Source organism: Hemitrygon akajei, chromosome 19, assembly GCF_048418815.1.
Source record: "Hemitrygon akajei chromosome 19, sHemAka1.3, whole genome shotgun sequence".
In the NCBI taxonomy this organism is placed as follows: domain Eukaryota; kingdom Metazoa; phylum Chordata; class Chondrichthyes; order Myliobatiformes; family Dasyatidae; genus Hemitrygon; species Hemitrygon akajei.
Genome location: NC_133142.1, coordinates 12,174,751 through 12,201,565, shown reverse-complemented (window position 1 = coordinate 12,201,565; position 26,815 = coordinate 12,174,751). Strand labels below are relative to the sequence as shown.

Here is a 26,815-nt window from a genome sequence, read left to right as displayed (position 1 = left end):
GTTTTCCTTTCAGACCTTTATTTCTCGTCAAAAGTTACTGTATGCGTACCATTAGAATCTGAGCATATTCATAATGAACAGCAAAGGGCAAGACTAACCACAAAGCCACTGAAAATGAAACTGCTGCTGTGTACAGGTGAAATATGCTTAAGGCAAACTCTTAATTGCTGACAAAAAATATTTAGACATAATGAATTAATATCTTCAAGAGGAGATATGCATACATAAGTGAATGTTTATTCTAGTTTCTCAATAACCTGCTCACATCTCTAGAGTAGGTTACATGGTTGGCACAAGTTTGTGGGTCTGTAATGTGCTGTAAATTTCTATGTTCTATCACTCATACATCTCTGGCAAATAAACTTTCATTGAAGTCAGGAGATCGATAAGTACTCAAACAAAAAGCTGTTTCAGATTCGAGATACAAGACTGTTTAATGACATTTCCAGTGCAAAGGAGAACAAAATAATTGTTACTCTGGATCCAATGCAGCTCAAAGAATCACAATAAGATAAAGTACACCATAATTTAAAAAAACACAATAAATATAAATACATAAGATACATTACATAAATAGATTACTTGTATGTACATAAAGTGACACCAGGTACAGAAAGTGAGTGACAGGAAACGATAAAGTAGAGGTGGTGGGTTGGTTTAGTGAGCGGAGGTGTTGATCAGCCTTACTGCTTGTGAAAGTAACTATTTTTGAGTCCGGTGGTCCGAGCATGGGAGCTTCCTCCTGATGGGAGTGGGACAAGCAGTCCATGAACAAGGTGGGTGGGATCCCTCATGATCCTTCCGGCCTTTCTCTGGCACCTTTCTGTATATACGTCCTTGATGGTGGGTAGGTTGGTACCGGTGATACGCTGGACAGTTTTGACTACCTGCTGTAGAGTCTTTCTGTCTGCCGCAGTGCAGTTTCTGTACCATGCAGTGATGCAGCATGTTCTCTACCACGCACCTCTAGAAGGTCATGAATATTGACGTGCATCGTCCAGCTCTCTTCAAGCTCCTCAGAAAGTAGAGGCATTGTTGAACTTTCTTGACTGTGAAAGATGTGCTCTGGGACGCACTGAAAGGTTGTGGAAGATGTGCATTCCCAGGAGTTTGACACTGCTTGCAGTTTCCACTGCTATTTCGCCGGAAGGGAGTGTGGGTGGTAAACGTTCTCCTGAAGTCGATAACCATCTCCTTCATCTTGTTGACACTGAGGGAGAGATTATTTGCCTGGCACCAGGCCAGGAGCTCTTCCACTTCCCCTCGGTAGGCCATCTCATCGTTGGCAATGAGCCCTATTACTGTCAATATGAACTTGACAATATGATTACTTGGTTAGTTGGCTGTGCAGTCAGGTGTGAGCAGAGTGTACAGCAGTAAGCTCAGCACACAGCCCTGTGTTCAGACCGATGGGCAGGGAGGAGCAGTTGTGCATCCAGAACTATCTGAAGTCTGCTGGTTCAGAAATCCAACACCCAGTTGCCCAGTGTACTTAGGCTGAGGAGTAGAAGTTCGTTCACCTGGGTCTGTGAGACAATATTGTTGAATGCTGAACTGAAATCTAGAAACACCACTCTGACATACCTGAGCTTGTCTTCGAGGACACCTTGTTTTCTAGCAATTCAATATCTAACTGCTAGGATTTTTTTTGAGGGCTAATGCTTTTTAATGTGCACTAAGCTTGTTATAAAGTGGATATATGATGCCCAGTGATATGACAGATATCCCTATGTGTCAACCTCATTATCTGTTCTATTGACATATTAGCTCAAATATATTGTACTTCCAACATTTGAAGCAGATCCACAATTGGAATTAATTTTTGAATAGTTTTTGGTTCAGAAAAAGTTAAGTCAATTTAATTTTCACAGTCATAGAGTCACAGAACACTACAGCGCAGAACCAGACCCTTCAGCCCATCTAGTCCATGCCAAACCAATAATCTGCCTAGTCCCATTGACCTGCATCTGCACCATAGCCCTGCATACCAACCCCTCCCCCCACCATCCATATACCTATGCAAATTTACTTTATGTGTTGAAATCAACTACACATCAACCACTTGTGCTGGCATCTCGTTCCATACTCTCGCCACCCTCTGATTGAAGACGATTTCCCTCACACTTCCCTTAGCCCATAACCTCTCACCCAAGCTCAGGAGAAAAGGCCTGCTTGCATTTACCCTATCTGTACTCCTCATAATTTTGTATACCTCTATCAAATCTCCCCTTAAGTCTTTTCAAGTACATTTCAAGGAATAAAGTTCTAACCTATTCAACCTTTCCCTTTTACTCAGGTCCTCAAGTCCAAGCAAGATTCTTGTAAATTTTCTCTGCACTCTTTCAATCGCATTTACATCTTTCCTGTACGTAAGTGACCAAAACTGGGCTCACGTCTTACACAATTTCAACATAACATCCCAACTCTTGTATTCAAAACTTTGTTTTATTAAAGCCAATGTGCCAGAAGTTTTCTTTACAACCCTATCTACCTGTGATACCACTTCCAATGAATTATGTATCTGTATTCACAGATCCCTCTATTGTACCACACTTCTCAGTGCCCTACTGTTCACCATGTAGTCTTACCCTGGTTGGTCCTCCAAAACTGCACAGCTTACACTTGTCTGCATTAAACTCCATCTGCCATTTTTCAGCTCATTTCACCAGCTGGTCCAGATCCTGCTGCAAGTTCTGATAGTCTTCCTTGCTGTCCACTACACTCCCAGTCTTGGTGTCAACTGTAAATGTGCTGATCCAGTTTACCACATTTTCATCCAGATCATTGATATCGATAGCAAACAACAATAGATCCAGCACCAATCACTGAGGCACACCATTAGTCACAGGTGTCCAGTGAGAGAGGAGAACATTTACTACCACTCTCTGGCTTCTTCTTTAAAGCTGATGTCTAATCCAATTTAATACCTCATCTTGATTACCAAGTGATTGAACGTTCTTGACCAACCTGCTATGCAGAACCTTGTCAAATGTCTTACTGAAGTTCATGAAGACAACATCTGCTGCCTTGCCTTCATCAACTTTCCCGGTAACTTTCTCGAAAAACTCTAAGGTTGGTTATACACAACCTACCAAGGTCACGTTGACTATCCATAATCAGTCTCTGTCTATCCAAATACTCATATATTTAGTCCTTTAGAATACCTTCTAATAACTTTCCCACTACTGATGTCAGGCCCACCAGCCTATAAATTCTTGGCTTATACATCGAGCCTTTTTTGAACAAAGGAACACCATTGGTTGTTCTCCAACCCTCTGGCTCCTCACTGGTGGCCAAGAATACTTTAAATATCTCTGCTAGGCCCTTGCAATTTTTACACTTGCTTCCCCACAAGGGCTGAGGGAACACATTGTCAGGCCCTGGGGATTTATCCACCCTAATTTGCCTCAAATCTGCAAACACGCTTTCCTCTCTGATCTGACTTTGCTGATATCTCACACCTCTAGACTTCGTGTCTGTCTACTGAATAAATGCAGATACAAAAAATCCATCTCTTTCAGCTCCATGCATAGATGACCACACTGAACTTCCAGAGGACTAATGGTGACTCTTATTATGCTTTTGCTCTTAATATATCTGCAGCAGCCCTTAGCATTCTCCTTTATCTTACCTGCTAGGTCTTCTTTTAACCCTCCTGCTTTCCTTCTTAAGTGTTCTCTTGCATTTCTCATTTCCTTCAAGTACCTCATTTGTTCCTGCTGCCTACACCTGCTATGCACCTCCTTTTTCTTAACCAGAGACTCAATATCTCTTGAAAGCCAAAGTTCCCTAAATCTGTTGTCATTGCCTTTCATTATGACAGGAACATACAAACACAGTACTCTCAATATTTCACTTTAGAAGGCTCCCCAACTTACAAAGCATACATTTGCTGCAAAACAGCATGTCCCAATCCACACTTGCCAGATCCTTTCTGATACCATCAAAATTGGTCTTTCTCCAGTTAAGAATTTCAATCCAAGGACCAGATCTATCCTTTTCCATAATTACCTTGAAACTAATGGCCTTTCAACCATTGGATGCAGTGTTCCTGTACACAAATTTCTGTCACCTGCCCTGTCTCATTCCCCAACAGAAGATCCAGTATCACATTCTTTCTTGTTGGGACTGCTATGTACTGATTCAGGAAACTTTCCTGAACACATTTAACAAACTCCTTCCCATCCAGCCCTTTATCAGTATGGGAGTCCCATTCAATATGTAGAAAGTTAAAATCACCTCCTGTCATAATCTGGTGTTTCTTGCAACAGTCTAAGATCTCTCTATAAATGTGCTCCTCTGAATCCTATGAGCTGTTGGGTGGTCTATAATATAGCCCCATTAATGTGGTCATACCTTTCTTATTCCTCAGTTCCACCCATAAAGCCTCTCTATACGGGCTCTCTAGTTTGCCCTGACTGAGTTTTGCCGTGACATTTTCCCTGATGAGTAATGCCACCCCGCCCCTTTTAATGCCTCTTGCTCTTTCACATCTAAAAGAATGGAACCCAGGGCCATTAAGCTGCCAGCTGTGTACTTCCTGCAACCAAGTCACACTAATGACTAGAATGTCATCATTCCACATGTTGATCCAGGTTGCAAACTCATCCACCTTTCCAGCAATATTCCTTGATTTGAAATACACACTCAGAACATAAGTCCCACAACACTTAACCTTTCGATCCCTGACTTTCCATGTAGACTTAACAACATCTTTTACCACAACCTCTCCACCAGCTGTTCAGACACTCTGGTTCCCAACTCCCCGCAAACTCTAGTTTAAACCCCACCATGCAGCACTAGCAAACTTTCCCTGTAGGATATTAGTCCCCCTCCATTTCTGGTGCAAACTAACCCTTCTGTGCAGGGTCCCACCTTCCCTGGAAGAGGAACAGTCCCTCCTACACCAACTCCTTATGAACTGTATAATCTTCCCATTTCTGGCTTCACTAGCATGTGGCACAGGCGGCAATCCTGAGATAACAACCCTGGAGCTCCTGTCATTTAACTTAGCATCTAATTCCCTGAACTCACTTTGCTCATCCCCCCTCCTCCCCACACCATTGGTATACTGTGGGCCACAACCTCTGGCTGCTTAACCTCCCACTTAAGAATGCTGTGGGCCCTATCAGAGATGCCCCGACCCTTATAACCAGGAGGCAACAATAAATCCCGGAACCTCCTTCTCATCCACAGAGCCTCCTTTCTGATCCCCCAACCAAAGAATCCCCTATCACTACAGCTCGTCTCTTCTCCCACCTGTTTGCTTTCTGAGCCACAGGGCCAGAGACCTGTCTGCTGTGGCTTTCCTCTGCTAGGTCATTCCTGCCAACAGTACGCAAAGCAGTATACCAGTAATAGCCACAGGTTACTCTGCACTGGCTGCCTATCCCCCAGCTCCCCGGACACACAGTTATCCGTGTCCTGCACCTTGTATCTCTGTCTGTTCTGTTCTATCAACTCCGGAGCTTCCTGACTGATCCAGAGTTCATCCAGTTCCAGCTCCAACTCCTTAACGCGGTCTGTTAGAAGCTGCCGCTGGATGCTCTTCCTGCTGGTGTCATCGTCAAGGACACAAGGATGTCTTCCCACATCTTGCAAGAAGGGCAAATGTTCTAAATGTGAAACTAAGAAATGCAGAACGGAGAAAAAATCTACCCAAGACCTAGCCTCTTCTTACTAAAGCCTCAAGGAGACAAAGCTTCAACTCCCCACTCCAACAATGGCCACTGATACAAAAGCCACTCCACTTAAATCTATCTTCCTTTTTATTGGACCTTGCCAACTGCCTAATGATGCGAATCCAATATCTCCTTGGGATTGTGGTGAGCTAAATTTCCTGACTGTCCCTGCTGGCTTCTTTTACACTCTCTCTTCCTCAAAGCAATCCAGTATCTTCTCAAGACTATGGCACACAAAATGTGCCGACTGCCCTTGATTGCTTCTTTTAAACTCTTTCTCCCTCTAAGCAATCCTATGTTTCCTTGGGACTGTGGTGCACGAAATGCCACACTCATTGCAGGTTTCATTTTATTTTCATTACAACCTCTCCATGTTTCTCTTTCATGAAAAGAGAGAAATAACAACTTGTTTTTCACAGCCTCACACCATCCATATATGTGGCAACCAATTAAATAATTTTGAAAGCAATCTGTTTTAATGTAAAAAAATGTAGCAACCAATTTACACTCAGCAAGCTCCCACAAACAGCACTGTGATAATGATTCAATGGTCTGTTGTCGTGATATTGGTTGTAGGATACAAATTGATCAGGACACCAAAGCTGGCTCTTCTCCTTCTTCAAAACAGACAGGAGCACCATTGGTGCAATACTTCAAACACAGCTGTGACTTGCATTGAATCAAGCATCCACCAAGAAAAGAAATTCAATATTGCCAAATATTTCCTTTTTGTTCTTTTGTTCCAAACTGTTCCAAACCCGAGGCAAAAACTTACTTTCACTGAAGTGTATTGTCTATTATGTTCTTTTTGGCTTCTTTTTTCCCCCATCTTTCCTCCTCAAGAGGGTTCACTTAAAGAACTGTTTTCAAAAATTCAAAGTTCAATGTAAAGGGAAAAGATAAATAAGACTGATCATGGAACTTCTTCATACATTCTTCAAACGTTTGGAGTTTAAATTAAATCTAATTATCCAAGTATGTATATGTCACCATATCCAATCCTGAGATTCATTTTCCTGTGGGCATCCACAGAATAGTAACTATAACAGAATCAATGAAAGATCAATTGCGTGCAGAAGACAACAAACTGCGCAAATGAAAATATAATTAAATAGCAATAAATAACAAGAACATGAGATAACAAGATAGAAAGTCCTTAAAATGTGATCATTGGTTGTGGGAACATCTCAGTAGATGAGTCTAGTTATCCCCTTTTGTTCAAGAGCGTGATGGTTGTGGTGTAGTAACAGTTATTGAACCTGGTGGTGTGAGTCCTGAGGCTCTTGTACCTTCTACCTGATGGCAGCAGCGATAAAAGTACATGGCCTGGATGGTGATTTGATGATTAAATGTGGAAAGAAAACTGGAAAAAGCTCTCTTTACCTTTAGACTGGAAGGGTTAAATAAAACTTTTGCAGACATCCTCACTTAACAGTTGAGATTAGGTAATTACTTCATATGCTATCAGTTGTGACAGACACTAATCTGTTGCTAACCATTCATCTGACTGCAATACACATCTTCAATGTCTATAACATTTTGTTGAACTTTATAGCCTGTAGTGAAATAATGTCACCAACTGTTCAGTGTGTTTACAGCTGCCCAGATTTTGTTTTCAACAAACTGGAATGTGAAAAGATTATTCATTCAAAACCAGTGTTGATAGGGTTGTGGGACCTACACAGGAAGGGAAACAACAGCAATTGTAAACTGAAAATCTGGAGAGGCTGGAAATCTGAATAAAATCTGAAAATCCTGGAAATACTCAGAGTGGGGAGAAAGAAGAACAAAGTTAATATTTTAGGTGGGGGCCTTTAAACAAAAGTAACAGTTCATCTCCCGAGACAACTTAATTCAAGAACTCACTAAAATACCACAAGACAAAATGATGAAGCACAAGTTAATTTAATGTGAAAACATATGCAGATTTAAAATAAAATCTGCAATAGTAGTTAAAGTCTGAAGGAATGAGACACCATCCTTGTGCGAATTCATGAAACTATCACACTGCTAAAATATTATTTACACTGGAATAGACATGACCATATCTTTACTGGTACTTAGTATCCCTCTAGCACATTAAAAATTTATGCTTTTGGGTGAATTAGCATTATGGAAATGATGGTGAAACAGCAAGGCACAGCAGAAGGGAATTTACTGATTTTATGTTACTACAATGCTGAGCACGGCCTGTGGATTGAGCAACATACGAACTGTTCTGTGAGTTCAAAACTTAAATCTGTGTACATTTAAAATATTCCCTTTGCCAATTAAAATGACAAACCACTGGGAAGCAGCTGGCTGTGCAGTTGATTATTACAATTTATTTCATCACTTTATTACTAAGGAATGAGAATGTTGAAAGATGAGGCTCTGATCTACAACCCACAATGCTATCAGAAAATTTTATTGTACAGATGCTTCCTGACCTCCTGAGTGTATCCAGCAGTTTTGAATTTTATTTCAGATATCTGGCATCTGCAGGTCTTTGATTTTGATTTTCCTCTCAGATTTCCAGCGTAATCATGTCCTGAAGAAGGGTCTTGGCCCAAAACAACGACTGCTTATTAATTTCCATCATCGTTGTGGCTATCCCTCGAGGTCGAGGATGATGGTCTTCGTTCTGTTGATCTATCACAGAGCGAAGACGCCTGTGCGTGTATTTGTTTAACGTGTACTTGATGTTGCACTCCAAGAAGCACACGATACTTCACAAATCAACCAACTGATTCCAATGGCATGGAAACCACGACGATTGGAGCTGATGGATTTGTTGCAGTCTTCATCCGCCTTCACAACCTTTGAGTTCGAAGTAACTTCGTCCGCCTGTTCCACCGTTGAGGTCTTGGTTGGATTGTTCTTTGTCAGGGACCTCACCCTCAACCATACCGCCGTGGGTGACCCTACCAGGAGCATAGCTCCAGACGTCATCGCTCTCGGGATCTCAGGACCACACAAGCTTCTCCATCACGACAAGGTGACAATCCACGGACAATCATTTCCGTAGATGCCGGCTGTCCTGCTGAGTTCATCTAGCATTTTCTGTGTTGCTTTGGACTTCCAGCATTTGCTTATGATTAACCACATGCTAAAATAAAGGATGTCTTCAGTGTGCTTCATCTCTAAAAGGAACTCCAATCTTGGTTGCATCTGCAGCAGGACGACTGGCAAGGTCACAGTCAAGAATTTTCATTGTTGTATTGGTTCCCACCATCTGCCATGTCCAAGAACTATGCCTTTCAGGATTCAGCCTGCAGAGCAGGAGTGGTATGACTGAATGGTAATGAACCCTGTAGTGTTTTGAAGGCAACACGAGTGAATCTGCAGATGCAGGAAATAAATAAAAACACAAAATGCTGGCAGAACTCAGCAGGCCAGACAGCATCTATGGAAGGAGGTAGTGATGACGTTTTGGGTTGAAACCCTTCATCAGGAAACCCTCCTGATAAAGGGTTTCGGCCCGAAACGTCGTCACTACCTCCTCCCATAGATGCTGTCTGGCCTGCTGAGTTCTGCCAGCATTTTGTGTTTTTACCTGTAGGGTTTTGATTGGGTTCAGGACCCAAGTGTCAATGGCGGACACTCTCAGGGCCGAAATCACACCGTGTCTCCTGAGACAGAATATTCAAAGAACTGTGATGGGAATTCAGAATCAGGTTTAACATCATCGGCATATGTTGTGAAATTTGTTAATGTTACGGCAGCAGTACAACGAAATACATCAGAAATAAATAAAGGAAAGAAACTGAATTACAGCAAGTGTGTGTATATATATAAAATAGATAAGTTAAAGATAAGTAGTGCAATAAAAACCCAGAAAAAAAAGTGAGGTATATCCATGGGTTCAATGTCTTTTCAGATGCACGTTGCTGCAAGGTGTGGTTTGTCAATCATGAAAAGCAGACGCTGGAAATATGAAAACAAAGCAGAAGATGCTGGGGTCACTTAGATGGACAGGTGGCATCTGAGGAGAGAGAAAACCAAGCTAATGCTCTGGTAAAAGGTCTTCAACCTAAAATAATAATCCCATTTTCCTCGGTAAAGATGCTCTTAAACCTGCTGAGAACCCCAAACATTTTCTCATTTTATTCTGACAACATATCAGTTGTTTTTCTCTTTCCACTCTTCTCTGGGACAGCTCTGATACCGGAGGCACTAATACACATGAAGGGGATTTTGCGAGATGAACTTGCCTGAAATAATTTTGTCACTTCTCAATTCACAGAACACAGAACCCTACAACACAGTATAGACACCTTGTCTCACAAGGTTGTGCCGATTTTTTAAAAATTTACTCCAAGATCATTCTAATCCTTCCCTCCAATACAGCCCTCTATTTTAATGTCATCTCTTGTCCTTTGGTCTGTAACCAGAGCTCCATTTGATTTCAATTTTATTCCGCTTTAACAAACCAGTTTTGGAAACAACAGAATAACGTGCTAGGCTGCTTCAGCTAAGAGTCTGGAGTGGCATATAAACCAGAATGGGTAGAGGACATCAACGTACCAGATGGGTTTTAAATGACAATCTAATAGCTTCATGGTCACCATTACTGAGACTAATTAATTGAATTTACATTCCCCAGCTGCCATTGTGGGATTTGAACTCATGTCTCTGAACAGTTAGTCCAGACTTCTGGATCACTAGTCTAGTAACGCAACCACTGCAGCACCAGTCCTATTCCATGAATTGTTATCCAGAGATCAGTGCAGTAAATTGCACACGTTTCATGTGTGAGTGTTAACCAAACACATTGCAGCAGCAAATCCAAATATGTAATAAAATGATGGATGAATCAGCTCAGATATTCCACCTTATCAGTGCTTTACATAACAGCTTCCACTTGTCAACCATTGACCATCAGGAGTAACACCGGACAATGACCAATTAACCTGCTCAGTAGATCTTTGGACTGCAGGAGTAAACCTGAGGACCTGGAGAAACCTATGCATTCCATGGGGAGGATGTACAGAGCCTCCGTACAGAATGGCGCCAGAATTGAATTCTGAACTCCCCAAACTGTAACAGTGTCATGCTGTCTGCTATGCTGCCATGAATTTTAGAGAACCCAAAAACTAATGTGGACTCCAACACCGAATTTCTTACAGTATGTCATATATTGAGGACAACAAACCCCATTAACCATAACAGAAATACGTTCAATCAGAAGATATAATAATTCTTATAAAGATACCATAATTAAAATAGGTGGAGGGGTGGAGAGACATCTCTTCCAGGGGAGGTGCAAGGTGCTCCTTCCTTCCACTAGCCTGCAGATCAGTCTTAGGTAAGGTGTAGCATCTGCTTAGCCGCACCCCCCCCCCCCCCCCCGATCAGGGTCACATGAAGGCGTGGGAGCAACGATGGATGGTCATGTGAGCAGCTGGTGCAGATCACGAGACCTGGTTAAGCGACCACTGACGCTAGACAGGCAACCTCTGAAAAGTATTGATAACGGCTGGGGTCACCTGTCTTGTAAAGACACTGCCCAGAAGAAGGCAATATATCCAAATACCTCTGTAGAAAAATTTTCCAAGAATTGCCATGGTCATGGAAAGACCATGAACATGAGGAAGTCTGCAGTCGCTGCAAATCCAAAGCTACCGACTCAAAATACTGGAGCAACACAGCAGGTCAGGCAACATCTATGGAAAATGGGTAAACAGTCAATGTTTCCACAGTCAAAATGCCTTAATTCTTTGAATTGTAACTACACACAACATAAATAAGTAATGCACTTTCTCATCAACTTGCAGGATTGTTTTCTGTGGAGCATCAGAGACTGAAGGACAACCAGTTGGAAGTACATTACATCAGATGAAGGGCCTTGGCCTGAAACATCAACTGCTTACTCTTTTTTATAGATGTCACCTGACCAGCTTTTTATATGGAAAGTCCATGATCGCCCACGTCATACGATACGGCACGTAACGAACGAACAATATTTAAAAACAATTCTCTTGGGCACTGGGAGACGTACGGAAAGTAAACACAAAGTTGAGACAAGGTGGAAGAGGTAATTGACAGAATAACAGAGCAGGGAATGCAACTTGGAGGCTTTGAAAGAAATTCAAGAGTCTCGAGCCAACGGGGTTAAGTCAGAATTTCCAACAGTAATGCAAAAGTCCAGGAGCACAAGTGAGGCTGAAATCAAAGTAAAGTTGAAGGTAAAGCAGGGACATGAAGTGAGGGGAAAAAGTGGCTTTGGAGGTCAAAGAAAAAAAAGATCCAATGCTGATATAGCTGAATTTAAGTCCATCTGACTAGAAGGTAAAGTAGTCTAGAGAGAACAGATGTTACAAGAAAGCATGAACAAATAAGATGGCATGAAGTTGACATTACAGGAATTTAATTTTATTTTGTCTGGAAGATGCAGTTTAGTAATCAGAAGACAAGTGTAATAAAGAAAATAAGGTACTGCAGGTAATGGGAATCGGAAAAGAAGCACAAAGTTGGAAATATTCAACAGGTCAGGCAGAATCAAAGGAGAGAGAGCCAAAGTTAACATTTCAAGTCAATGACCCTTCAGCAAAAATTTCCAATTCAGTGCAATCAAATGTGGAAAAAAAAGCCTCAATTCTTTGAATTGTAACTACATCCAACATAAATAAGTAATGCACTTTCTCAGTAACTTGCAGGATTGTTTTCTATGGAGCATCAGAGACTGAGGAGCAACCTGATAGATGGACATAAGTTTATACGAGGCATAGATAGAAGGTAGAGGTTCTTTTCCCCCCTTGGAAGAAGTGTTAAATTTTGGAGGGCGTAGGTTTAAGGTGAGAAAGGGAAAATTTAAAGGGTATTTGTGAGGCAGGTTTTGCTTTATACACTGAGTGTGCCTGGAGAATGCGGCCGGGGAGGTGGTAGAAGCAGATATGATTACAATGTTTAAGAGGCATATCAACAGACACATGAACAGGTGGGGTATGGAGTGTGAGCAATTTCAAGTTTCTGGGTGTCAACATCTCTGAGGATCTATCCTGGGCCCAACATATCAATGGAGCTACAACGAAAAACGTGACAGCAGTTATATTTCATCAGGGGTTTGAGGAAATTTGGTATGTCACCAAAGAGACCTGCAGAGCTCTACAGATGTCCGTGGAAAGCATTCTAACTAGCTGCATCACCATCTGGAATTGGTGAGGGGGTGGGGTGCTACTCCATAAGATTGAAATAAGCAGCAGAGTGTTGCAAACTGCCTCTGTAGTAACCTGGACATTTTCAAGGAGCAATGCTTCAAAAAGGCAGTATCCATCATTAAGGTCCACCACCAACCAGGACATGCCTTCTTCTCATTGTTACCATCAGGAAGGAGGTACAGAAACCTGATGGCACACACTCAGCAATTCAGGAACAGCTTTTCCCCCTGTGCCATCAGATTTCTGAATGAACCCATGAACACTATCTCACTATTTTTCTTTTAGTTTTGGTTTTGCACTACTTATTTAACTATTTCCTATATAGAATATAGAAAATGTACAGCACACTACAGGCCCTTCGGCCCACAATATTGTGCCAACCATGTAACCTACTCTAGAAGCTGCCCAGAATTTCCGTACCACCTAGTCCTCTATTTTTCTAAGCTTCACGCACCTATCTAAGAGTCTCTTAAAAGATCCTATTGTATCCACATCTACCACCCTTATTGGAAGTGCATTCCAGCACCCACCACTCTCTGTGTGAAAAACTTATCTCTGACATGCGCCTTGTACCTACTTCCAAGCACCTTAAAACTATGCCCTCTCGTGTTAGCCATTTCAACCCTGGGAAAAAACCCTCTAGCTATCCTCACGATCAATGCTTCTCATAATCTTATACGCCTCTATCGAGACACCTCTCATCCTCTGTCACTCCAAGGAGAAAAGGCCAAGTTCACTCAACCTATTCTCATAAGGCACAATCTCCAATCCAAGCAACATTCTTGTAAATCTCCTCTGCACTCTCTCTATAGCATCCACATCCTTCCTGTAGTGAGGTGACCAGAACTGAACACAGTACTTTGTATTGTGGGGTCTAACTAAAGTCCTATATGGCTGTAACATTACCTCACGGCTCTTGAACTCGATCTCATGGTTGACGAATGCCAACACACCATACACCTTCTTAACAACATTGTTAACCTGCACGGCAGCTTTGAGTGCCCTCTGGACACGGACCCCAATATCTCGCTGATCCTCCACACTGCCAAGAGTCTTGCCATTAATATTATATTCTGTCTTCAAATTTGACCTACCAAAATGAACCACTTCACACTTATCTGGATTGAAGTCCATCTGCCACTTCTCAGCCCAGTTCCGTAACCTATCCCACTGTAACCTCTGACAGCCCTCCAGACTATCCACAGCACCCCAACTTTTGTGTCATCAGCAAACCTACTAACACACCCTTCTACTTCCTCATCCAAGGCATTTATAATAAAATCACACAGAAGAAGGGTCCCCGAGCAGATCCCAGTGGAACACCACTGGTCACCGTCCTCCATGCAGAATACGAACCATCCACAACCGCCCTTTGCCTCCGTGGTCAAGCCAGTTCTGGATCCACAAAGCAAGGTCTCCTTGGATCTCATGCCTCATTACTTTCTGAAGGAGCCTTGCATGGGGTACCTTATCACAATCCTTACTGAAGTCCATATACTCTACATCCACTGCTCTACGTTCATCAACACATCCTCAAAGAATTCAATCAGGTTCGTAAGGCATGACCTGCCTTTGACAAAGCCATGCAACTATGCCTATTCAGATTATGTCTCTCCAAATGCTCATAACTCCTGCCTCTCAGGATCTTCTCCAGCAACTTGCCCACCACTGAAGTAAAACTCACTGGTCTACAAATTCCTGGGTTATCTCTACACCCTTTCTTGAACAAGGGAACAATGTTTGCAACCTTCCAATTTTCTGATACTTCTCCCGTCCCTGTTGATGATGCAAGGATCATCACCAGAGGCTCAGCAATCTTCACCCTCGCTTCTCACCGTATACATACATATTTACCGTAATTCACATTTTTTTTCTCTATTGTTATATATTGCGTAGTACTGGTGCCGCAAAGAGGACAGACTCCACGACATATGCCAGTGGTATTAAACCTGATTCTGACACAGACCATGTACAGGGATATGGGAGTTTAGCATCACAATGGGCACAGACATGGTGGTCAAAGAGCCTGCTCATGTGCTGTACTTTTGTACGTCTATCAGGAATTTTCTACACAGGAAATCCAAAGGTAAAGGTAATACAGAGGTAAGCTGTTGAGTCGCACACAAGGTCAGATCAAAACTACAGGCTGTTCTGCCATCGCTTTATTCTAGCTGCTGTTTGAACATCACTGTAGGAGCAATGATGTCTGATTTTTTACAAGGAGCCTGAAAGAATATAGGAAAGTAAGTAAAGCAATCTTGTTTTAAAAATTGTTTTGACATAATTATCAAACCTATTATTCACAACAGCAAAATTATTACCACATACTGTATATCCTCACCCAGAGGCAAATCGCACTGTCAGATTGACCAAATTCTACACAGAATGTAGTTGATACAGTAATCTATTGTTCCAAAGGTTAATGCGACATTTTGCAGACATGGAGCATGCTAAAGGAATGCACTTGCCATGCATTAACAACTGAGATAATGAATATTTTCATTAAATATACCTCTTTCAGTGCCAGCATGTGCTCATATTCATCACATAATAACCTTACCTTCTGTTGGTGAAGTTTTCAAACGTCTACAGAATCCATTCACATCACCATAGGTATCTTGTATCTTTTGCACTGCCTCTGATCCACGTAGCTCCATAAGAGAGCGAAGTTCATTGAGAGAACACCCAAATTCACCTGCATGGTTAGATTCACTTCTTTGGTTCTTTGGATAGAAATCCACTGCACTGTTCGTCATGTCACCCATTGCGCATACGGTATTGCTTGCAGCTTTGTAAAAAATATTTGTGGCAGGTATAGCAGTGCTAGTACTTCTGAATGAAACTAAGTTTCGGCTGAGTCAAGACAATCGAAATATCCAGTGTTTTTAGCTTCTTTTTGCACTGTAGATTTCTAACGTAGATTAACTGCACTTTAATCTCATCAAGGACCAGAAACCAATTAATAGTCAAATAGATCGCTGCAGGCAAGGTTGAAGACCAGCTCCACTCCATATAGAATTTCCCATCGTGGTCGTCCCAAGTTACAGGATTCTACATGACCCAGTTGGTTGAATAAACCTTCGGGAAGAAGAAAGTCAGAAGAAAGCATTAGTAAACATTCTTCAATCCAGATAACCCCTGTAAAATTAGATGGTTACAGCTCACCGCTGTAAAGAGCTGAACGTGCTTTAGCAAAATGCAATTTGTTGCTTGAGCAGCCCTGACAGACTAAGACACTGATGTTTGTCACAGGCATAGAGCTTTCCTGCAGCGGCATTCTTCACTTTGATCAGTACCGAGTGCACCAGCCAAATTAGATGGCTCATGAATATTAAACAGGAAGCCTTTATGCCAAGATCTCAGATGCATCTCTAGTATATGCTGTTTGTTCATGTGACATTATAAATACTTATAGGGAGAAATAGGGATAAAAAATCGATATTTCAGAATCAAAATCGACTCAGTAATATTGTCCATATCCTTATCAATGACAAGGATAGTTTTTGAGGAATGAAATGTACATTTTTTCACACAATAACTGCCCATTTTGCATGTAGGAAATTTTCAAAGCCTGACAATATTCTCACCTCTGATCCCTGCTGCTCTTTGGCATTCAACCCTCTTCTCATTCCATTGACTATTGCACAGTGCAAGATGGCAGGGGTTGCTTTCTTTAATTATGCATGCTGCTCTGCTGACTGAAACTGTCAAAGGCTATTCTTGGAAAGAAGTTCTCCTTCGGGATATGAATTTGAGCCCGAGAGTTAGACAGCAGGATCGACATTGATGAATCAAAATGAATTAATCTTTCTTGTTATTTTCAGAAATGGCAACTACTTGTGTCCACTGAATGGCAACTGTAATAACACGTAGGGACAATTGTTCTTTATTTTCCCCATTCAAATTTGAATATGCACACAGTATTAAAATGGACATAAATTATTGGAGGATAATGACACCAGAGGATGTTAGGATCAAATGAAGAATAGCTTCTCAGACTCGGATTGATTCCAAATGCAGAAGATTTAACATGAAGGTTTTACTAAATGGAAACATTCAGTGAGGTCGCTAATTTAATTTTCATCAAGATGCCTCAATACAAACACTTCATATACAATTGCACTGGCAAACAAGTTGACCAGGGTTGAATGCAGTGCCAAACCCATTTCTGATTTAAATACCCTTTCAGATTGAGGAAATACAATACCTTAATATTTTTAGCACAGGCACATCCTTTGAAACACATTTTCCACAGCTAAGGTATCACTACAGCTTACAGAAAATATATCATTGCAATCGAATTTAGACTTGAAGAACAAGTTACATTCTACATTATTTATGTCATCATGCCTTGTTTTTAAGAAGGTCACCTAAAGGAAATAGGGACAGCTGGGTGCCCAGCTTCCAACTCACAGCAGCAGCACCAGATGGTACCACAGGGATCATGTTCTCCCTATGCTTTCACTCTAAGCCGCATCCTTTCAAGAGCCCTATCCTTGTTCTAATCACCAATCTGGCAAAAGAACTACTGAACATTTTGTCAACTCTGCGAAAGGTCATTTAATAGAGTCTTTTGCAAGCTGCTCCACAACCCTCCCGCAGATCTCCAGCATCATAAGATTCTTGGGTGCATTGCAATGACATATAAGATGCTCAATCAAGTAACACTTATTTTCATTAGAATGTCTTTTGTTTAGATCATAAAACCATAAGATATAAGAGCAGAATTATGCCATTTGGTCCATTGAGTCTGCTCTGCCATTTCATCATGGCTGATCCATTTTCCCTCTCGGCCGCAATTTCAGGCCTTCTTCCCATATCCCTGACTAATCAAGAATCTATCAACCTCTGCCTTAAACGTAGCCAATGACCTGGCCTCCACAGCCACCTGTTGAAACAAATTCCACAGTTTCAACACTCTCTGGCTAAAAAAGTTCCTCCTCATCTCCATTCTAAAAGGATGCCCCTCTATTCTGAGGCTGTATCCTCTGTTCTTAGACTCCCCCTACCATGGGAAATGTCCTCTCCACATCCACTATACTGAGGCCTTTTAACATTCTCAAAGAGGACACCCCTCAGACTTCAGAATTCCAGTGAGTAGAGACCCAGAACCATCATTTGTTCCTCATATGACAAGCCTTTCAATCATGGATTCACTTTTTCTATCACTTTTTGAGAAAAGCTCCCACCAACCAGCTATTTTGGTGAGAGATTTAAAATAGGGTGGAGGGGTTTTGCATTAATAACATTTTATCATTGTTGAAGGACTCATAATCCAACCAAATCACAAGATTCCCTGAAAATGAAAGATGTACAAATGCATGTATGCCATATAATAGTTCCCTGGATAGTTTTCCTGGGACTCAAAGTATTATGTTATATGTTCAATTGTTTTCCATATTTCAATATTTACTGCGTGTTACAGTTAATTTATTGTCCTGGCTTTCATTCACATTTCAGATTCTACTTCTGTTTGTGGCAATTAACAATCACAGAAAGAATCACAAGTAACACTGGACAACAATGATTTTACTTCCTGAATATTTTTGGGTATACCTTGTGGATTTTGGGCTGCTGATCATGAAAATTACCATGAAATTTCCCTATCATGCACCGTTCTTTTGAAATCAAATATATTTTTTATTCCAATTCATAATTCAAGTCAGAATAACTGATGCCAAGATTAAGGAAGGTATTTCTGTTGGTCCGCAAATCCAACAGGTCATCAATGACTAGAACTTCTAGTGGGACCGGAGAAAATTGTAGGGAAGGCATTCAAGGATGTTGCCAAAAATTTTCTTGGCAACTACAGAGCGCCAGACTACATGCAGCAGGTTGAGAACGTGCTTCACGCATGGCAAAACCATGAACTGCAACATGTCACAGAGATTCATTTTCTGCATTCCCATTTACACTTTCTCCCTGCAAATCTTGGCACTGTCAGTGATGAGAATGGTGAAAGGATGCACCAGGACATTTTGGTCATGGAGAAATGGTATCAGAGCAACTGGAATCCATCAATGCTGTCTGATTACTGTTGCACACTTAAGCGAAAAGTCTCAAACACTGAGTACAAATGAAAATCATCAAAACTTTTTTTTTTAGCTTAGTTGAACTACTCCAAAGCGTCAGCACTGTTATATGACTAAACACATTATTCTCAATAAAAGCTAATTTCCTGATTCTCCAAACTCCTACATGATACAAATTGTCTGAAATTATATTTCTATTCAGCTTCAAGAGGTCTATCATAAACAAAAAAAATCTGAGGATGCACTTTCCAAAAAAATTTGTTGTCCAGTGTTATTTATGACATAGAAGGAAGCCATCTGCTCATTTTGTTCCAGCTGATCCAAAAAAAATTGCCCAGTTGAATCCTACCTGCTGACACTTAATGTGCAGGTCTGCAGGTTATCCAAACATTTTTATACAGTGGTAAAGGTTTTGCCCTTCAGGCAGAGAGCTCCAGAGCCCTTGGTCAAAAGTATTGCCTTGTCTTCCCTTTAATCCCCTAACCATTTACTTTGCAGCTACGTGCCTTGGTTTTTGGCACCTTCTGCAAAGGAAAATAGCTGAAGGCTGTATTTACTCTGCCTAGGCCTCAAAACTTGTCACATATCAGTTCCACCTCCTCTCAGGTTCTTCTGTAATTTTTATTACTTCTCAAATGGATGTTGTTAGCAATGCCAGCACTTATTGTGCCTTCCATCGCCTCCTCCCATTGCCTCCTCCCATCCATACCCTGCCCTTAAACTCAGGAGGCATTACGAATTGATACGCTGGAGTTCTGAAGCAGGTGTTCCAAATTGGGGTCCACAGACCCCTTGCTTAATGATTTTGGTCCATTGCATTAAAAAGGTTGGGAACACCTGCTCAAACACGCGGTCAAATGCTTATTTAAAATCCTATCCTCACCAGTAAATACGCAAACACAAAAAGCAAAGGATTGCACACCGAGTCTTGTGGAATCAGTGAATATCTACATTTTGTTTCTTACCACTGAATCAACATGCCATTTATGTGTTACTTTTATCTGCATTTTGACTTGCTCTCTTCCCTCCCCTCTTATTCACTTTCCATATCCATTTCTGCTTACTTTTCCTCATAATATAGATATGTTTAGACAAATGAAATCCCCAAATCATAAGGCCTCAGCCCAAGACATCAGCTCTATTTCCTCTCCATAGATGCTGCCAGACCTGTTGAGTTCTTCCAGCAATTCATGTGTGCTGGAATCTCCTAATCTTTGGTTGTTTTTGAAAGAGCAACCATTTATAAATAGTTCTCTAACTCAAGTAATTTAGAAGAAAAATGAACTGAACTGAGCTGAACTGAATATGCCTTCACTATTTCGATGATGACTTTACAGGTTGGTGTTTTATATTGTGTTTTTGCTACGGCATAAAAAATGTACTTTGAATGTTTGAACACACCAGTTGAAAAACTACGATGCAAAAGTCATTTGATCAGCTTCATCAGCAGGGAAAATAAAGACTTTCACACTTGAGACAAAATGACGTTGATTCCTTGCCTTTACTCTGAAGGAAGTAATAGAATGAATTACTAAACTAGCCTCAGAATTGCAATCTTAAAATCAACTTTCTGAAAACTTCAAGTTATGAAGCACAGCAAACGGAAACTTAGGAATTCTGAAACATACTCTCGATGAGTCTGCCTAACTGTACTATAACTTGAATTAGTGTGAAGGCTCTGGTCTTGGAAAAATAATTGGAAATATATTCCACATGGCAACATTTTTAACAGAGTAAACATCTGAGAGATCTAGAAAATGAGATACAAGACGATAAGATATAGGAGCAGAATTAGGCTATTTGGCCCAACGAGTCTGTTCCACCATTTCATCATTAAGAAAAAGCATTTCAGGAAGTATATTGTATACATTTCTCTGACATTAAACTTGACCTTTGACCTTTGATCCATTTTTCCTCTCAGACCCAATCTCTTGCCTTCTCCTCATATCCCCTCATGTCGTAACCAATCAAGAATCTATCAATCTCTGTCTTGAAAGAGCTTTTTTTATTTAAAAAATGAGTAGCGTTAACTACATAAACAATCAAATGACCAAATCATCACCATTCCATTGACACCTCCAAGCCAAGTACAGGCAGATATGCAGCTGCATGGGTTGAAATCACCCCCGGCTCTAGAAAAGAGGACTAGAAAACTATATCTGCAAAGTGTCTTTAAAATATTGCAGGTCAATTTTCCACTTATTCAGTTCCAGAGTTAGCAAGAGTTGAATGACTGTTGCACAGATATTGAGTGAGACACCTAACCAGAGCCGGTACAATAGCTGGGAACATTCCACAGGCTACATTTAATCAGGAATGTGGAGGAGAAGGAGCTACTTTATTGCTGTGAGTATTAAGAGTGTTCTGCTTGATTCAAGGAAAATAAAAAATAACTCCTTATAGGCCTGTTGAAGTTCAATCTATTTGCTGCCAATGTGCATTGACTGGAAACTTTTATAATTTGCTGTTCAGGCCTCCAAGTTAAAACTGAACAGGGTCCTGATGACATTATGAAGACCTCAAACACAAGGAAGTCTGCAGATGCTAGCAATCCAAAGCAACGCACACAGAGCACTAGAATGACTCAGCTGATCAGGAAGCAGCAGTGGAAAAGAGTAAGCAGTCGACTTTTCAGGCCGAGACTTCTCCCCAGGACTGAGAAGGAGGACGATGCCAGAATAAAAAGGCAGGGGTGGGAAAAAAGAGGTTAGCTGGAAGGTGAAAGTTGAAGACAGGTGAATTGGAAAGATCAAGGGAGAAGAAGGATTCTAATAGGAGAGGAGGATGGACCATAGGAGAAAAGGAAGGAGGAGAGGCACCAGGGGGGGTGTGATAAACAGGCGAGAAAAAGTGAAATGTCAGAGTGGGGAATAGAGGAAAGTGGTGGGGAGGAGAAATTAATATTCATGCCATCACCGTGGAGGGGAACCCAGACGGAATACAAGGTGTTGCTCCTCCACCCTGAGGGTGGCCTCATCCCTCCCCCCACTTTTTTATTCTGATGTTTTCCCCCTTCCTTCTCAGTCCTGGGTAGTGGTCTTGGCCCAGATTGTCAACTGTTTACTCTTTTCCTTAGATGCTGCCTGACCCGCTGAGACCCTCCAGCATTCTGTGTGTGTTGATCATGAAGATCTGATCAATCTGATGAAGCCCAGAGTAACCATCTGAGCCACCTGTTCAGCCGGGCACCATAAAACTGGAAATTCATCCCAGGAATAGGTGAATATACTGAAGGGTTAAAATGCTCAGTTTTCAACAGGCACTTCAGGTAAATATCTCCACCTGGAAATTATTGAACAATGTATACTGTTTAGAACAACTCTAAACAGAAAAGAGGCAACACATATTCCTAAATCTCTTCAATGAAACACTCATGAAGTGAGATTATTAGCATACTTGATAATTAGGACTCTGTTCAATGAAAGTAAAATGGTTAAGAGATCTAACGACAGTTTCCAGACTCTGGAAAGCTTTGAATGAGTAAATTGCAAAAGACTGCAACAACTGATCAGTGGAACTGAGTGGTAATTTAGTAATTATACTGGAAGCATACTGTGTATAGAAGTTCCAACTCTTTACATGCCGACAGCTATTAGAATTAGGAACAAATTTCCCCAAGTAGTTGTTGAATTTGAGTCATGAAAAACTTCTGAAAGGACAGTTCTAAATGGACATTGAACCCAGGAACACAAACTCACTACTTTTTTTTTTATTTTTGCGCTACTTACTTAATTTAACCATTTAAGATAAATATCTGTAAATACATACACATACAGAAGTTTTATACGCACACACACACACACACACACACACACACACACACACACACACACACACACACACACACACACACACACACACACACACACACACACACACACACACACACACACACACACACACACACAAGTTTTTCTTTGATTCAACTTCAACAACTACTTTGTGGAAATGTATTCCTAATTTTAATAGCCGTCAGCATGAAACGAATTTTAACCTTTGTATACAGTATGCTTCTAGTATGAAAACACCTGAATTACAGCAAATATATATATATATAAAATCTGTAAGTCAGGTTTTTCTCTTTATTATCATGTACTGCATTGTACTGCTGCCACAAAGACAACTAATTCCATGGCATATGCCGGTGATGTTAAACCAGATTCTAACATAGGAAAAGAGCAGAGAAGGAATATAAGAGTAGGAAGGAGCAGTTCTGAAGTGAAGTAAAGAACAGGACTCTATCTTCTTTGAGTGATAAAATTTCAAAGAATGTAGAATAGTTACTGTTGTATGTGTAAATTCTGAAGCCGTAGATAAAGTATATTAACCACAAATTGCTTTATTAATAAATGCATTACCTTTGATTAATGAGCAATAATATAACCACAAAAGAACACTATCACATGTTACAGCAAGTTGGCCTGATCCATTGACTGAACTACATTTATCTTTAGCTCTGTTCTTATGACCTACCTGAAGCAAAGTTAGAAACAGTCAAAAGAGGGAATTGAAGCTTTCAGAATATATTAAAAATGGCCATCTATTTATTAAAGTCTACCTTCACTTGCTCATTCCCATATTAGAGAAATACTCTGTTAAAGGCTTGTGGGGATGGGGGTAGAGGACAATTTAAATAAGACATACAGTGCCTATAAAAAGTATTCACCCCCCTCCCCCCAGAAGTTTTAATGTTTTATTGGTTTACAACATTGAATCACAATGGATTTAATTTGGTTTTTTGACACTGATCAACAGAAAAAGACATTTTTGTGTCAAAGTGATCAAAATTAATTGCAAATATAAAACACAATAATTGATTGCTTAAGTATTCACTCCCCTTTAATACAGCACACCAAATCATCACTGGTGCAGCCAATTGCTTTTAGAAGTCTCATAATTAGCTAAACAGAGATCTGTTTTTGGAGACCTGGGTGCTGAAAAGGTGTTTCAATTGATTGTAGTAAAACTACATCTGTATCTGGAAGGCCCAACTGTTGGTGAGTCAGTATCCTGGCAAAAACTACACCAGGAAGACAAAAGAACACTCCAAACAAGTCTGTGCAACGGTTATTGAAAAGCACAAGTCAGGAGATGGATACAAGAAAATTTCCAAGTCACTGAATGTCCCTCAAAGTACAGTTAAGTTAATCATCAAGAAATGGAAAGAGTATGGCACAGCTGTAAATCTGTCCAGAGCAGGCCGTCCTCAAAGCCTAAGTGATGCACCATCAATAACTCTCCCTGAGACATGAAGACGAGATATCGGCTTTTATTGACTGGAAGAAAGAACAAGCAGTGGTTGACCACCATACTACATCCTGGAGACAGAGAGGCCAGGCTCAGGCCTCAATCGCCTTTATACCAGGGTCTGTGGGAGGAGCCACAGGAGCAGTCAGCAGGGGGCGTGTCCAGACAGGTATATGTAGTTCACCACACTAAGTGACAGTGCAAGAAGGGGACGAGTGAGAGGGAGGCCACCAAGAGACCTATGACCACTCTGGAGGAGTTACAAGCTTCAGTGGCTGAGATGGGAGAGACTGTACGTGCAACAACTGTTGCCCAGGAGCTTCACCAGTCACAGCTTTATGGGAGAGTGGCAAAGAGAAAGCCACTGCTGAAAAAGACTCATATAAAATCTCAGCTAGAGTTTGCCAGAAGGCATGTGGGAGACTCTGAAATCGCCTGGAAGAAGGTTCTATGATCTGATGAAACCAAAATGGAGGTTTTTGATAATCAGATTAAACACTATGTTGGGCATAAGCCAAACACCTCACATCATCAAAAACACACTATCCCTACCGTGAAGCATGGTGGTAGCTGCACCATGCTGTGGGGATGCTTCACAGCAGCAGGCCCTGGAAGGCTTGTGAAGGTAGAGGGTAAAATGAATACAGCAAAATACAGGGAAATTCTGGAGGAAAACCTGATGCAGTCTGCAAGAGAACTGAGTCTCAGGACTAGATTTGTTCTCCAGCAAGACAATGTTGCACAGGAATGACTTAAGAACAACAAAGTTAATGTCCTAGAGTGGCCATCAGAGTCTAAACAATCCAATTGAGATTTTGTGGCTGAACTTGAAAATTGGTGTTCACTCATGAACCCCATGCAATCTGACAGAGCTTGAGCAGTTTTGTAAAGAAGAATAGGGAAAAATTGCAGTATCCAGATGTGAAAAGCTGATCGAGACCTACCCACACGGACTCAAGGCTGTAATTGCTGCCAAAGGTGCATCTACTAAGTACTGACTTGAAGGGTGTGAATATTTACCCAAAAATTATTTTGTGTTTTATATTTGTAATTAACTTTGTAGAGATCTGTTATCACTTTGACATCAGTCTTTTTCAGTTGATCAGCGTCAAAAAAGGCAAATTCAGTCCATTGTGATTCAATGTTGTAAAACAATAAAACATGAAAACTTCCAAGGGGGTGAATACTTTTTATAGGCACTGTAATCAGTAGGTCTCATAACCTGATACTACCAACCTGAAGTTGCAGATAGAAGATAGAACAGTACAGCAAAAAGCCCTTCATCCCACATTATTGTGCCTAACTAATTAAATTAGTAATCAAATCCCCAACCAAATTAATCCCATCTGCCAAAACAATGTCCATATTCCTCCATTTCCTGCAATTTCCTTTGCCTATCTAAGAGTCTCTTGAATGCCTCTCTCGTATTTACCTCTGCCACCATCCCAGGCAGCATATTCCCGGCACCCACCACTCTGGCTAAGTAAAGAAACATACCCCACACATCTTCTTTTAACTTAACCACTTTCATCTTAAATGAATATCCTCTGGTATTAGACTTTCAACACTGGGGAAAAGATATTGGCTGCCTCCTCTCATGATCTTATAAACCTCAATCGCTCCTCAACCTCTGCAAATCCAGGGAAAACAACCTAAGTTTGTCCAGCTTCTCCTGACAATTTATACCCTCTAATCCAGGCAGCAACTTGGCAAAACTCTTCTACACCTTCACCAAAGCCTGAACAGTCTTCCTAAAATAGGAGGACCAGAACTCCATGCAGTACTCCAAGTACAACCTAACAAGGGTTTTATAAAGCTGCAACATTTATTCCCAACTTTTGTACCCAATTCCTGTCTGTAGTCTAGTGTAGTTGCTGTGTGGGTTTTTTTCTCTGTGTTGTTTTTTACATAGTTCAGTCTAGTTTTTGTACTGTGTCATGTAACACCATGGTCCTGAGAAACGTTGTCTCATTTTTACTATGTACTGTACCAGCAGTTATGGTTGAAATGAGAATAAAAGTGACTTGACTTGACTTGACTTGACTCAGCTAATAAAGGTATGCCATGTACACACAAGATTCTGCAGATGCTGGAAATCTTGAACACACACAAAATGCTAAAGGAACTCAGCAAGTAAGGCAGCATCTATGGAGGGGAATAAATATGCTATGTTTTGGCTTATGCCATCTTTATCACTCTAACAACCTATGTAGTCAGTTTCACTGAGCTACGGACTTGAACTTCAAGATTCCTCTGCACATGAACATTTAAGAGGTTGTCATGAATGTGTCCTATCTCTTTACAGCCAATGGATGTTATTCAGCAGTAAGTTATAAGACCATAAGGCATAGGAGCAGAATTAAGCCATTCACCCCAATGAGTCTGGTTGATCATGGTTGACCTACTTTCCTCTCAACCCCATTCACCTACCTTCTCACGGTAACCTTCATGCCCTGAAATCAAGAACCTCTATCAACCTTTGCCTTAAATACACCCAATAACCTGCCCTCCACAGCTGCCTGTAGCAACAAAGTTATACTTTCTTCATAACTTTAGTACATAGAATCCTGCAGCAAATTTCCTTTATCTGGAATGACTGTTAAGAAATACCAAGAAATTGAAGAATCCATTTTATCTTCAGCCCAAGGATAACAACCCATTTCAGTACCAACGGCAATCTTCACAGAGGTCACCAACAGCTTGATCGTGAATTTAA

The 26,815-nt window shown here is 41.0% G+C and overlaps 1 protein-coding gene across 18 annotated transcripts in view; it reads right to left on the bottom strand.

The window, feature by feature from the left end:
* atp2b2 (ATPase plasma membrane Ca2+ transporting 2) overlaps positions 1-26,815 on the bottom strand; it is an 889,877-nt gene that overhangs the window by 375,120 nt on the left and 487,942 nt on the right. For all 18 annotated transcript variants that reach the window (XM_073072083.1, XM_073072084.1, XM_073072085.1 and 15 more), the window contains one exon: positions 15,381-15,898. In XM_073072083.1, the coding sequence (XP_072928184.1) occupies positions 15,381-15,585 (205 nt within the window). In that variant the 5' untranslated portion in view covers positions 15,586-15,898. The remainder of the gene's footprint in view (positions 1-15,380; positions 15,899-26,815) is intronic.